This window comes from Syngnathus typhle, linkage group LG4, assembly GCF_033458585.1.
Source record: "Syngnathus typhle isolate RoL2023-S1 ecotype Sweden linkage group LG4, RoL_Styp_1.0, whole genome shotgun sequence".
In the NCBI taxonomy this organism is placed as follows: Eukaryota; Metazoa; Chordata; class Actinopteri; order Syngnathiformes; family Syngnathidae; genus Syngnathus; species Syngnathus typhle.
The window spans coordinates 17,929,420-17,943,662 of record NC_083741.1 but is presented as its reverse complement, the minus strand read 5'-3'; the positions used below and the strand labels follow the sequence as shown (position 1 = coordinate 17,943,662).

The following is a 14,243-nucleotide window of genomic DNA, read 5'->3' as shown; positions in this document are numbered from 1 at the left end:
GCGCGCACATCAATCAATGGATGCTGACCATGTTAGACGCTCGTTGCACGGCGTGGGAGATGAAAAACACACAAGCACGTAAACGGCTCACGATTCGTTTTGTTTGAGGTCTTCATTTATTTGATTTGGGCAGATAGAATGAAGATCTGATTTTGGCACATTGGGTAAGAAAAGTGCACTTGTCACCCAGACGAAAAAAATGATCACCCCCCCAAAAAAAACAAAAACTACATTACATACATTCAAAGAAAACTATACTCACCTATTATCTGTTGAAAGTTAGTACAAGAAGATGACATATGATGAACATTTGTGGGCTTAATGTATATTTTCTTAAAGTCCTTCTATGGTTTAACTTGCATAACGGGCTGTCCACCTTTTTCTGTTGCAGCGCTTGTACTTAATCTCAAATTTTTAAAAAAGGGGCAGTATTCCTAAGCAGAAATATTTGAACTCTTCAAACAAAACAGAAGGATTAATATTAAATATCAATATTTACACCACAATGCAACATACATGTGGAAATTGCACCTTGACCACAGCCAAAGTCAACATTGAAAACTGGAAGGCTGTCAAATTTGAGAGTACCAAAACATTTGCCAATCACTATTCAGTAAGTTCCGGTCTCCACTTAAGATAGAAAAACAAAGCCTAAATGCCGTGCCAGGTGGCGATGACCTTGACAACCAACAATGAAAGGGCAACGGTATTACATTTATTGTATTGTATTCCCCCTAGAAAACTTTGTCAAGATTTGGCATAACAGTTGGGGAAGACTCCTTTCTGTTTTCATTCCATTAAAGGCATGCTTGAATGCATTTAGTACGGAAGAAGTGAAAGGTCTTCAAATGCTTTAACAGAACTAAAACAGGTACAGTGCCACACCCTCCCACCAAAAAAAAAAAGTCATGTCAACTTTACCGGTGTTCAGTATGAAAGGGAATGATGACGAAAGAGAGCTTTTTTTCCTTTTTTTAACGGCAGTGTAAAGCTTCACCAAAGCTCTACGATGTGCTTGTGCACATATTGGGCATGCGTCTGAATACTTTTGCTCACATTGTGTCGCAAAACTGCCCTAGCTTTTCAAAAAGAAAGTGACATCTACTTGTACAGGAAGAAAAAGTGCCTTTGCCAGAAACTTTTTAACAATAGCTCAGGGTGCAAAACCCTATAAGGTGACCCAAAATCCGCCTGAAACATTTATGTTTGACAAGACTGCTACATCACAGTAGGATACGATAAAAGATGACGCGTGTTATCCTATTGTAACTATTTAAGAGAGACGCAAACGGCTGGCCGAAGAATGACTCCAACGCGTTCCTGCTCAATTCGTGTTAGTCAAATGGGAGTGAATTTGTAGCCATCAACCCAGATGGACCAGCGTCATGACCGTGGTGTACTCGTGCTGAAGACAATCCGCGTCGGAGTCGCACAGTGTGTAGTCATCTTTGACGATGCGATCGCAGCCGATTTCACCGTTGCCGAAAAGGCCGAACAGCGGAACTCCGGGGAAGACCTTGTGGAAGGCGTCAGCCTCCACATTGTTCTGGTTGTTATAGTAATTGTGCCCTCGGCCTACGCACGCAAACATGAAGCCCAGAGTGTTCCTCTCTGGGATTTTGGCGGCTTTCAGCCTGCGGATGGTGTCTTCGGCCGCTTTGGGATTGCTAACTTCCTGGTCCAGGAGCACCGAGGCGCCCTGCACTTTGGGGCCGCTCAGGGCCAGGCCCACCACACCATACGCACCCCGGCTACAACTGCAAAGAGCAACAATGTTGTCAAAGATGGGAAAAGTACAATGCTCCTTTCAGACGTGATGCTAGTCAATCCAATATCGATTAACCAACATCATTTTTACAATAGTCCAATAGTTCACAGTCCTGAAGTGTCCAGGCTCAACCCCCCCGATGCTTTCACCCAATCACATTCAGATCCGCTAACAAACGCGCCCTGTTGCGTAAATACACACCCCCTGCTTTTACATGAGCAAACAGTGCACGTACCGAAATCTGCTTTGTGTTTCTTACCAGAGGCTAGCGGGAAAGACACTTTCTACTATTCCCCCTGCGATGAGAGCTTTGCTCTTAGCCAGAGGCGTCAGGATTTGGCCAAGGAACTGGGCTCCTCCAGGTTTATACGCCTCATAGACAAACAGCAGCACAACTCTTAACTCTGGGTTGTCAATGAGTCCTAAAGAAGCCCATGGGGGAAAAAAAAGAAATCAATACACTTCATGGAACATTGTATCCTTTTATAAGAGTCACCATGAAGGAATAGTGTTGTGGTGAGCATGTGCATGCGTATTGTTAAAATGTCAACCATGTTGTTTAACTCAGATTGTGATTTTTATGAACACTGCTACACTCACCAGCTTCTTTCAGCGCGCTCTGAGAGAGGGACTTCTTGCAGAAGTGAAACGGTCTGATGTGAACGCCTTCCATGCTTGGGAACATAATGGCAAAGCCGGCCTCCCCTTCCTGATATTCCTTTGGAGGACTGGAGCGAGAGCCACTGGGAGTTACTGTAAATAAACATGCGCACAAATAAATATACCATACATTAAAGGCACCCTCTTGCTGATGACCATATTTTGTTGACGTGCTAAAGGACACGTACATTGCAGAAAAGATTTCACACGCGCATGTCTTATTTCTCCCACATGCGCCACTCAATGGCCTGCAGTCCATAACCAACGTGCATAAATTACTTGTACTTCAGGCTACAAGAAAACCCATTACATGTCATCCCAGCCTTCATACATAATCTAATCACAGATTTTCTCAGATTGAATTAGAGCCACAGCGACCCCACGCTGACCCCACCCCCCTGGCAGCAATATCACCAATAAATGAGTGTTATGGTAAACAGCCCGGGCCCGCCATTAGGCCTGATCGACGGCGGAGGCCTGACAAGCCATCATCCCCGCCAAGGAGAGCCCGCCTGATGGAGAGTCACTTCTCCGCAGGGTTGTGATTATGTGGAGAAATGGCGAGTGTGGGGCGCCGCAGACGGGCCATCTATCAGGGGAGGGGGTGGGGGGCCGGAAGCAGGCAGGGAGGTGACAGCCCCCCTTCTGACTCGGCACGGGGGGCGTGGATTAATGCCGAGGTTGTGTGCGGAAAAACGGGCGATCCTTCTTCTCAAGTTGCTTGCAAGGTGTTGTGCATTATTCCAGCGCGTCCTTTCTCTGCTGCCCGCAGTAGCCAAGGAATTCCCACTGGTGTTTATCTTGCTTTGTTTTTTTGATTGGGCACGTGGACACAAATGCTGGTACCCAAGTTGTATTTTTTGGCATGGGCACAAAACACTCACTATTAACAAGCAACCATGCCAGCTAGTTGGCCTGACTAAGTTGAATTTGAAAGCAAGTGTGGTGGTTGGCATCTCTAGAACAAAAAGAAGCAAACTTACAGACAATTCCTGGTGCAGCAATGCCCATGATATCACAATTCTTTGGGAAGACCTGACTGAGCTCCTCAACTAGACTGTGGCGGCTCCTCTTTGCTTTGAGAAAAAGAGGACTGCTTAGATCTGGAACAGATTTATCAAGCATGCAACAAAACACTGTTGTAATACTGAATACAAACATTTTTTCTGTCTGTAACAGTAACCTGGAACTTTGACAGCCTCGTGGTCCATCATCGTGAGAACCACTTTGGGCAGAAGAAACACTTTCTGTAAAAACACAAGTCAAGTGCAAGTGATGAGGGGATGACACCAATTGTCAACTGTGGAACGACTGCGATTCTTTAGTGATTAAGAGCTACATAAAGAAAGCCAATGTTTGAAACAATGTTTGACTGAAATAAAACATTTTTATTTCAATTACAAAACAAAAGCCTTATGAAGTGTCAGTATTTGGTATCAACTTTACTGTAAGCCCATTGTAGTTAATATTGTGTGTGCTTGTCTTTACCTCCACCTCGTCAGTCAGACTGTTGCAGAGGGCATTAACCTCCGTGGTGGACGGCCCACAGACTGACACCCAAGTAAGCTGCTGCTGTGTTCTAAGCACTCGTCGGGCACAGTTGCTCCATAGCCTGCATACACTTTGGAAATGAACCACACGAACATATGGTTAGCATTGTTAGCGGGGGGAAGCACTGCTGACAAGTGCATGTTTAAAAAAACAAACAATTAGTGTAAAATAGACACCAGCAAAATAACGTCATGTTAAGTCATAGTTACACTTTCACTTCCCATAAACAGCCATGTTGAGCGCCTGAGGAGTTTGCTACTTGGGCAAGAAAACATTCCCCTACCTTGCGATTCGTAGTAGAGATTTGGTCGGAACGAAAGTAAGAATTCGCTCAACGACCTCCACAACGTTGCTCAGTACATAAGTTGCCTTGTTATCTGACGGAGAGACGTCGAAAGCAGGATTATCATCCATTTTTCCTCTCGTTTTTGTTACAACGCTGCCCCGCTACGGAATTTCACGATCGACCCGGAATTGTTAAATATAGTGACGTCAAAAGAAACTACTGCCCCTATCGGCCAGGAGTTATAATTGCAAGTGATGCCACAGATTTAAATTATCTTTACAACGTAAAGATAAATTAAATTATCCCTATGAATAATACGACATGGAAATCCGCTTGAACATTTATCCATAAATGCTTTTATTTATTTGTTTATCATTTATCCATATTGGTTCTATACCCTCTTTGTCCTCATCAAGTCATGTTACCCGGGTAACATGATTCAAGTGTGCCACATTTGGCCACTTATTGCAAACTTTGCTTGTAAAAGGCTACTAGGCACGCCCAACAAGTGGAAATGTGTCATGTATCAAACCCTTCTCGGCTCCTGGACCCAACTAGTAGCACCAAAATGTCCAAGTCCAACTAGTTTACAGAAATGTCAGACTGGGACGTTACTAGTAAGGAAGCATTCTATTAATGGACTGGATCGTCAAACATGGTCATACATGAACAAACAAATATACTTCATTTAACAATTTATTTATGATCTTAACATTTCCATGATCATAAAATTGGTATGACAGAAAACAGCTAAACAATGAAACAAAAAATGAGTGCAAATATATTGTGTACATTCAGGTAACAGGTTTTTTTTGTTGTTTAAGGGGTAAACAAACAAACAAAAAGAAACTAACTACAAAAATATTCAATAAAAGGTTCCTTGGCTTGATCATAGCTGATCAACCACATGATATGATTTTGGCTGGGAAAAAAGTGCTTATTTTTTCAACAATAAAGACATACAGTGAATGCTATGTGGTTACAGTGCTCATCTACAGTAGCTTGTTTCTTATTGAGGTCTGAGGAGATACAAACGCATCTTGTGTTTATGGCAGCCATGTTGCGCCACAGTCAGTCACCATGTTGGGGGTCAAATGTTACAGATCTCATTGAGAGTCTGATCCAGCAACTGCCTTGCACTCTGGTCCTCTTCTTTAGCACGATCAAGTTTATCTGTTAATATAGCATGGCAGCGTTAAGACCCGTTCAAACAACATTGCAAACAAACAGAAAGCTCGGGTCAGGCGTATACTGTACACACTTATGGACAACGTGGTCACAAAATGAGTGTAAAGCACAGCTACACATGAACAATAAGTGGGGTCAATATTCGGAGTTTGAGTTAAAGGCAGGGCTGTGATTACGACTCCATCAATCAAATAGAACAGTTTCATTTGTCTGTATACATCTTTGCAGTTTTCTGCCACAGTAAAAAGTTCGGCTCCAGAAGCATTTCTCCTAAAAAGATCCCTTTACGTTTGGTGAAAGTTGAGGGAAAACTTGCCTTATATGAAGACCCATGTTGATTGAAGAGAAACAATTCAGAGACAACATGTAGGTTTTTTTTGGTCAGATTGATGAATTATTTGGTATTTGCCTGTATCAACAATTCGTTGTGCATCAAGTACGAGCGTCCGAGTTTTCCGCATATATCGAGGCACACAAATAGTAAAATCCAAATGGACTTCCTTGTCTACCCTCAGCGGAAGCATTGGATTTTTCATTTGTTGACAAGCTGGCAACAATTTGAAACGCGAATTACTGACCCCTGCTGACTTAAAGTGGAACAACAACTAGAGTGGTCGGTGGCTTCATGGAAGGTGAATTGTTAGCTTTGACTTTCTGTTCTGCGAATTGTACTTGCATAGAGTAGACCCATCTTACGAGAAAGCCTGAAGCACACAAAAGAAAGTCTTCATTTGAAACAGAGTGGGTTTCTCGATGCTTAGGAACCACAAGATTATCACTTTTCAATCAATGTGCCACAGCCCTGACAGTAACTCGGAAAAACAAATAGCAGTCAAACACCAATAATTGATCATTTTCCAGTGCGTCTGACCTTCCGCAGAGAAGCCATCGAATCATGCAGTATGATATATAGTCCCAAAAAATATTTTTTTCTTCTGCCAATTAAAAGCACCCATTGATCGGAGCTGTGCGCCGAAGCCTGTTGAATATGCACACGGCATCAAAGTATGAGGACATTTGTGAAGTGACCGCCTCACGCCTCGTTTAAGGCTACCCGTAGCTCGTTGGTGAGATGACGGTTTTTCTCAACCTGCTTGTAAAGGTGATCTTGACAGTCGGAAGGCAGGTGAGAGAAAGAAAGGAAAAGAGGAGATAGAAGGCAGGTTAGTAGCAGAAGACAAAACAGGGCGGCGGAGGTTAGGTTGGAGCATTATACCAAAGACGTTTGTTTCTTGTGAGCCAGCCGACGCATCTTTTGTCGGCCGGAAAAATAATAAATCACAACAACGCTTGTTGCCATCAGTGGAACCGCTAAAGTCCAATACTTACTGATATTCTACAAATACACACAATCCTGTTGTTATCGATCTACGGCTATACACAGCGGAAGCAGTGTAATAACAATTCGTGACGGAACTAGTCACTCAATTTTCTGGTATCTTAATTGTGATATGCAGGACCTAGGCCGGATGACGTGGAATTCAATGCGGATACCTAACAGGCGCGTATATGGAGCTTGCTCAAACCTCAATTGGGGGAGAGGGGGGGGAAAAAAGTGACGCCTTGTGACAAACCGAGGATTTAAATAAACATTTTACTATAAACATTGGCTAACTTGAGCCGCAAGAATGTTCATAGGCAGGGATCTATTACTGTCAAAATCCCTTCGTCATTAAACTGTGTATTTTTGTTTAAAACCTCGATGGCAGTTACAAATGTAACATTTATAAATCTAAAAGGTCTACAATACTAACAATTTCACCATGGACCAATATTTACATCCTACTTTAAAATGTTACACTACATGAGAACAAAACTCCTATTCATAATAATCGTCCTCCCACACAGAGACAGGGAACAGCAAATGGGAGAGGAGCTTTGAAATTTATTCAAAAGCTACTCAACAAAATAAATTAAGACAGAAAAACAAAACTCAAATAAAAATGATAAATGGATGTGAAGATTGCAGGAGGAAAAAGGGGAAAGTGCAGACACAGATGGAAGAAGTTTTATTTTACAGCAAAGTAAAACGGCTTGAAAGGTGTGTATGAGAGTTGGTGGCGGCAGCGGTGGCTCAAGGTGTACACAAAGCGGCAGTACAGAGAGAACAAAAGACAAGAAAGTCCGAGCAGCGCTGCACAGACAGATGACAATGAAGCAGCATGTGGCTTCTGAGATGAACGCATTTAGCTGTAGGAGAAAAGAATAAACAAAAAAGTGAAAAGGACAGAAAAAAAAAAAAGACAAAAAGGCAGAATGAAGCATGCAGAGGGGAGAAATTAGATGGTAAGGAAGGCAAAGTGTTGCATACCGAGGTTCTCGACTAAAAACTGCAATGCGTACTTAATTATTAGATATGGTTAGTGGACATACAGGTGCGTCGCAAAAAATTAAACTATTGTCGAAAAATTCATTCGAGTAGTTCAATTCAAAAAGTGAACCATTAAAAAAAACGAGTTAAACGTTCTATGAAAATTCATACTTTTTAAATTACGAAAACTCATTTGTATTTTATGTCAAGAAATATTAAATTTAGGGGGTTTCTTTAACTTACTGTGTGTGCTGAATCAGTCAAATTTTTAATCAAACTACGACATTTATTCTATTGAAATGCACCTGTACTTTTCTGGACTAAACACGCCTAGAGCTAATTGGTTAACAAACTCAGACATGCCACAAGGAGGAGCTATTGTCTGTTAAAGTGTTCAAGGCTGTGTGTGGGTCGACTATTAAAAAGGAATAGCAAACACACACACACACACACACAAGCATCCTGTTGAATTACATTGAAGTCATGTCGTTGAGGGCGTGGTCCAGCTCCTCGCTGATGGCCTTGTACTTCAGTTTCTGGGCATACAGCTCATCTACGGCGGGGGAATTATTACCACGGTGGTGGATCGGATTGAGATAAATCAAAAGAGGAAAGAAGAAGGGAAGGAATGAAATGAAGTCAGCCCCAAAAAAAATAAAACCTAAATACACACACACAAACAATGAAACCATGAAGGGAGCGGGACAGTAATAGAAACGCAACAGCTGCGGTAGAAGTGACAGATTCCAAAGGAGTCGTGGAAAGCCTTGGCCTGACACCTGCCGGCCTTGAACAGCCAGCGGATCGGAATGCAAGACACAGGCGAGGGGCATCGCTGCCAAATCAAATAACAGCACGGCCGCCTCAACTTTTCTTTCACTCGCGATAAACCGTTGAAAAGCGTGACGCCCGCGTTAATGATTTGACATCTATATTGCATTTCAAAGACCCAATTTGTAAGACCTAAATTTGGGTTCCTCTATTGCCCTAATAAGATTTGAAATAAATTCATACCCTCCAGGTCATCGATACTCTTCTCAAGCTTGGCGACTGATCTCTCGGCGAACTCAGCACGGGTCTCGGCCTGCGAGGAGTTAAGAAAAGATTAGCACCCGCAATAATGAAAGTGATCATTCAAAATGGGTCATTTTAGCTCCTTATACAGGAAGGAACCATATTTGGTAAATGCAATTAATGCATGAAGCACATAAGATCCCTCCGCTATAGAACCATCTCATAATACAAAAAAAGTCAAGCAAATAACACAAAACTACGCAATTGAAAAATTTGCTTCACCAATTCTCAGACGTGAATATGTTGACACAATATGAGCCTTCTTACCTCCTTCAGCTTGTCTGTAAGAACCTTGATCTCCTCCTCATACTTGTCCTCCTTCTGCGAGTACTGTGGTCACATACAAAGAACAACAAAAAAAGTGTCACAACACCACAAACAGCTTCAATGATGTCATGTTGTGTCATTCTTCTCTTCTGCTGGTTTACCTTCTCTGCCTGAGCCTCCAGAGACTTCAGGTTGTTCTGTACGGTCTTGAGCTCCTCCTCAAGCTCAGAGCATTTGCTGTGGTTGTATTGTTTGGATTGGAAAGTAGTCATGAAACAACGCTATATCCAAGTATAACTTTGAAATGTGACGTTGTTACCTCTCAGACAGTTCTGCGCGCTCCTCTGTACGTTCCAAATCACTCTCAATGATCACAAGCTTACGGGCCACCTGAAGTCAAACATGCAATGCGGGTTAGAGTAAATCTTCGACAAGTCCTCCAGTTGAGAAACTCGCCTCCTCGTATTTGCGGTCAGCCTCCTCAGCGATGTGCTTGGCCTCCTTCAGCTGAATCTCCTGCAGCTCCATCTTCTCCTCATCTTTCATCGCCCTGTTCTCAATGACTTTCATGCCTCTGAGGGGACACAATTGGCACATTGGTTATTTCAAAGCAAAGATAAAAAAAAAAAGAAAACACACAACTTTGTTACCAAGAAGACATTTTGGAACATGGGAATCCTTGTGTCAGTAACTAATCAGCTATAAAAATACCGAACACTTGAGCCTGTTCAAAATGTGGAAGAGGCTAAAGATCAGGGGTGAGTATGAGTTCCAACTCACCATGCAATTCTACAAGCAAATAAAACCTCGGAGGAACCATTGCAAAACATCCCTATAACATTCAACGCACAAATGCTGACAACATAAAACAAAAAAATTAGATGTACATTTAATAGTTACTGGGGGAACGTCGTGCATGCCTATGAAAATGCCTTATAGACGGCGGATCCTCATTTTATGACAGCATATCATACCTACAGCATATTTAATCTGCACCATTAATCGAGTCCATCACAATCACCATTATTATTGGAAAATGTTATTATCAATAGCTATTAATATCCACAGCGCTATGTTTGCTATCACAAGGAAACCATTGATGAATTTATACATTTGCACCATTATTATTATTATTTTAAATATATATATTTTTTTATTTTGTCCCACTTAGTTTAGTGATCCCTGAGGGGTGGTGAGGTTTTTCTATCCTTGTTCCTTATGTACTCAACGCTGCATTACAACATGTGGCCAGATGTGGCATCACTGAGACAGATGCTTGGGAGTGGTCTTCCAACATACAGTTTTTGTCAAGAATGACTCAAATGAGGCAAATAGGAGCGTGTTCAAAAGAATAATATTTTTCTTTAATGTAACAGTATTGCTTAGGTTGAGGTTATCTGGTCACTTATCCTGATAAGTGACCTTTGAACTCTGACCTTCAATACAAAGCTTGTATTTTCTATCTTCACATTTGATAGTTTCTAAATATCCTGTTGAAACTTTATTTCGATTCTTATATATAAATGGAGTGGAGTGCACGTACCTCTCGCTCTCATCAGCAGCCTTCTCAGCTTCCTCCAGCTTGGTGAGAGCCGTGGCCAGACGCTCTTGGGCACGGTCCAACTCCTCCTCAACCAGCTGGATGCGCCTGTTCAGGGAGGCCACATCACCCTCAGCCTGGAAAGGGCACCAGACAAGTCAGTCAGGTGTATTTGCAGGAGAGCTGAAAAAGAAAAACTTCTCTCGTGGGACATGCAGCATCCAAACAAATCTTGGGCGTGGTGAGGGATGCAGAAAGGAGGGGTGCGGCGGTGCAGTATTTTAGCATTGTTTGGGTTGAATTATCAAAAGTTTATGATTGAACCAGGGTATTTTAAGTCATGGAAACGGTTTTAGGCTAAATGATGCTTGTGGGATTTAGCACAAGGAGGAACCTGTCGCCAAGCTAGCTACTCGATCCAGGGCGTTTTTGGTGATGGTGGAGGGGGACTCACAACACAAGTGTGTCTGGTACACATAAAGCGACACTGTCTGGGCCTCGCTGCCACGCTTTTTTGACCAGATTTACGCTTAAAGCCGTCGGGAGCTTCATCACTAATTGCCTTAAATCGTTAGCGTTGGCTTACTGCTTCCCTTGCGCTCCTCTCCAGGTTGAGTTCCCGCTGGAGGAAAGAAGCCCGGTCCTCCGCCGCATCCGCCTGCTCTTGTAGCGACTTGATCTTCTTCTTCACCGCTTCCAATGAGCTCCCACCGGCCATGATTGTGACCCGACCGTCGTTCCGGCTAAGCTAGTGTCGTTCTTGTTGGCCTCCTCAAAAAGGCGCCGCCGCCGGACACAAGTCGAGATGCGCCGCGTTTAGTCTCAGCCCCCACCGCACTTTAATCAAGTCCTGATGAGGATTGGGACGTGCCACCGAACCCGGAAGTGACTCGCTTCTCACGGAAATTATTTAACTGAATTTATATATACAAACTATGAATTGTATGTATTTTTATGTTTATCCTATTATTTAAATAAAAATATTGTCTTTTATAAACTAGTTAAAAATTAGGGCGACCTAATTGAGTAACAAATAAAAAGGGCACCTCCTACTGGAAAATTGAGCTATCTCAATAAGTGATCAATTTCAATTAAAAATATGGTTTAACGTTATTATTACAGTACGGACTTTTTAAATCTCTGCACAATTATTGTCATTATTATCATTGTTATTATTCTTAGCATTATTATCATCATAACTATTATTATTATCATCATTATTATTATTGTTTGCTGACTGAATAAATAAGTGACAGACTGACCAACTGATTAACAAACTAAATAACTAACTATCTATTACGTAACTAAGTGACTGACTACTTGAATAAATCACCCACTGACCGAGTAGAAAACTGACTGACTAATTTCCTACTCAACTGATTCACTAAATAAGTGATTTCACACTAACCACTGACTAATACTAGCTAAATTAATGTCTTACTAACTGGGGTATCCCTGGGATATCCACTTGCTCATTGAGTAAATAGTTGACTTATCTGTTTGAATGCTTTGAATCACTGTTACTAGTTAGGTTCGTTCTTGAGATAAACTGCTCTAAACAAAATAAAAAATAAAAGATTTTCAACTAAAAGGGTCACTGTGGTTATTCAATGTATAATACGTAGTCAGAAAATTGGTCATTTAACATAATGGACATAATGGAAATGACCCATGCCAACTGGAACAAGCACATATCTGTCAAGGTCTACATGGGCCAAACATGCTTGTAAAAGCAGTCTGGTGTCACACGACACCAGTATGTGGTTTGGTGCCACCGCCTGTGGAATGTACTCAGGAACAGTGACCTTACCATATAGAGGACATGCTAAATATAACATTCTATCCACAGGTACTTATTAATTATTGCATTGTGTAGCCATTAATGTAGGGGAGCTGGGTGGTTGAGATTTCAAGGTCATTTGAACTCACGTCTGTGGCTTTCTTCTCAGCCAGTTCCAGTTTTTCCTGGGCATCCTTCAAGGCCTCAGAGTATTTGTCCAACTCATCCTCTGTCGATTTCAACTTCTTCTGCAGTGCCACCAAGTCATCCTCAAGCTGGGACACAGAGAGAGAGATGCCCATTATTAGTTTTTAGGCAATTGTGGTGTCCCACTACGAATTGTTCACCAATATAATGTAAAGAATATTCAGACATAATCACAATAATCACTGGTATTTTATTTATTATGGCTGTAGACAAACACTAGAGCGCGTGCAAAGCCATTCGCTCCACGCGTAAAAGCGCACGAGCATTGGATGCCAACCTGTTTGCTTCTGTCCTCCGCCGCTTTCTTATCCGACTCAGCCTGCTCAGCTCTGTCCAAAGCATTCTCTTTGTCGAGCTTGAGCATCTGCATCTTCTTCTTGATGGCATCCATGGCTGCTTAAGTGTTGGTGTTTTTTGCGCGTATAGAAGAAAAACGGAGTGGAGCGTCTGAACCACACTGAACGGCCAAGCTGGAGTGCGAGCTCACCCAAGTTGTTGTTGGTCAAATATGTCTTTTCGGATAGGCGGGTCACGGGACACCCAATACTTTTTTGGAAACCACTGCAGCTGCCTCCCTCGACAGGAGCCCCTATTTTTGCGAGTCTTCACCGATTCGCTCCTTCGAGACATTTGACCACTCGTGTGACCATACATGGGGGATGAATGGCAGTCAAACAGCCCGTCACCTTCTCCCTCTCTTTCTTGTGCCAACAACACGTCCAGCCCTATTTCAACACCACCCATGCAGTAACATGAAGGAACATGCTGATCATAATGAACCAAAAATATAACATTATTCATTTCAAAATATAGTACTGCTGATGTATTGATTGTTTGGTTTCCATAAATTACAAACGCTGTTTTTATTACTCACCTCTTTGTTTATTGCTCATGTGCAACATTCTCTTTTGTACTATTTTCTGTGGAACCAGAATTTCCTGAGGGAACGATCCCAAGGGATAAGTCTAAGTTTTGATATATTATTTAATTTCCTTTTAATTGTTGAATAATGGTGTTTTAATTACATTATTTTAGATTTTAAGTTTACGTGAAAAAAAGAATTCACCTTTGACTGCTTTAAAAATAAGCATGTGTATTTCTTTATTTATTTACAAACTATTTTTTATTTATTATACATACTATAATCTATTGATATATATTTATAGATATTAATTTACAGTAGATACAATATCTATCTGTCATCTATGGCATTAGACAGTCAGGGTAAATTAGGTCGTGTCTGAGTATCTTGTGCATGTGAGCTATTCATGCAAAGCAAATCTATCTGATTAAATAAGCCTCATGTGGAAGTTACTCCCCCTCCGAGGGGGGTGTCAGGTTAGCCTGTGGCACTTTGTGTTTGTGTTCCAGGGATCATTTAGGAAGCTCCTGGCTGGCATACTTAACATCCTGGCTACTACTAGACGCTCTCTCCGTAGAAGATCATCATCCAGCTTGTCTGAGTGGCTTTCTGTGCTGATGCATGTCGGCAAGTTGTGCCGCTTTAATTGGCCACCCTGGCTCAAGTGGCTTTTAGCTTTTCAACAGCCCGCCCCCGTCTCACTCCCCCCTCACCTTGTGCTCCTTCGATAGTTCACAGGGCCACTGGCA

At 42.0% G+C, this 14,243-nt stretch overlaps 2 protein-coding genes across 5 annotated transcripts; both read right to left on the bottom strand.

The window, feature by feature from the left end:
* Positions 1–93: 93 nt before the first annotated feature.
* On the bottom strand, positions 94–4,459 carry fbxo22 (F-box protein 22). 3 transcript variants are annotated; one of them, XM_061277009.1, is made up of 7 exons: positions 4,263–4,459; positions 3,917–4,049; positions 3,588–3,675; positions 3,412–3,504; positions 2,369–2,521; positions 2,028–2,190; positions 94–1,757 (listed from the first exon to the last, which is right to left on the bottom strand). In XM_061277009.1, the coding sequence occupies exons 1-7, from the start codon at positions 4,391–4,393 to the stop codon at positions 1,364–1,366; spliced, it is 1,155 nt and encodes a 384-aa protein (XP_061132993.1). In that variant the 5' UTR covers positions 4,394–4,459; the 3' UTR covers positions 94–1,363. The 3 variants fall into 3 exon arrangements, with proteins under 3 accessions (XP_061132993.1, XP_061132992.1, XP_061132994.1); XM_061277008.1 differs by having other exon boundaries at positions 3,412–3,531; positions 3,612–3,675; XM_061277010.1 differs by having other exon boundaries at positions 3,612–3,675.
* A 146-nt stretch (positions 4,460–4,605) lies between these two features.
* LOC133153101 (tropomyosin alpha-1 chain-like) lies at positions 4,606–13,141 on the bottom strand. Of its 2 annotated transcripts, XM_061277159.1 has the most exons (10): positions 12,910–13,136; positions 12,575–12,700; positions 10,649–10,782; positions 9,562–9,679; positions 9,425–9,495; positions 9,267–9,342; positions 9,106–9,168; positions 8,779–8,848; positions 8,239–8,317; positions 7,446–7,643 (listed from the first exon to the last, which is right to left on the bottom strand). In XM_061277159.1, the coding sequence occupies exons 1-10, from the start codon at positions 13,021–13,023 to the stop codon at positions 7,640–7,642; spliced, it is 855 nt and encodes a 284-aa protein (XP_061133143.1). In that variant the 5' UTR covers positions 13,024–13,136; the 3' UTR covers positions 7,446–7,639. The 2 variants fall into 2 exon arrangements, with proteins under 2 accessions (XP_061133144.1, XP_061133143.1); XM_061277160.1 differs by lacking the exons at positions 7,446–7,643; positions 8,239–8,317 and adding an exon at positions 4,606–5,438 and having other exon boundaries at positions 12,910–13,141.
* Positions 13,142–14,243: the final 1,102 nt, after the last annotated feature.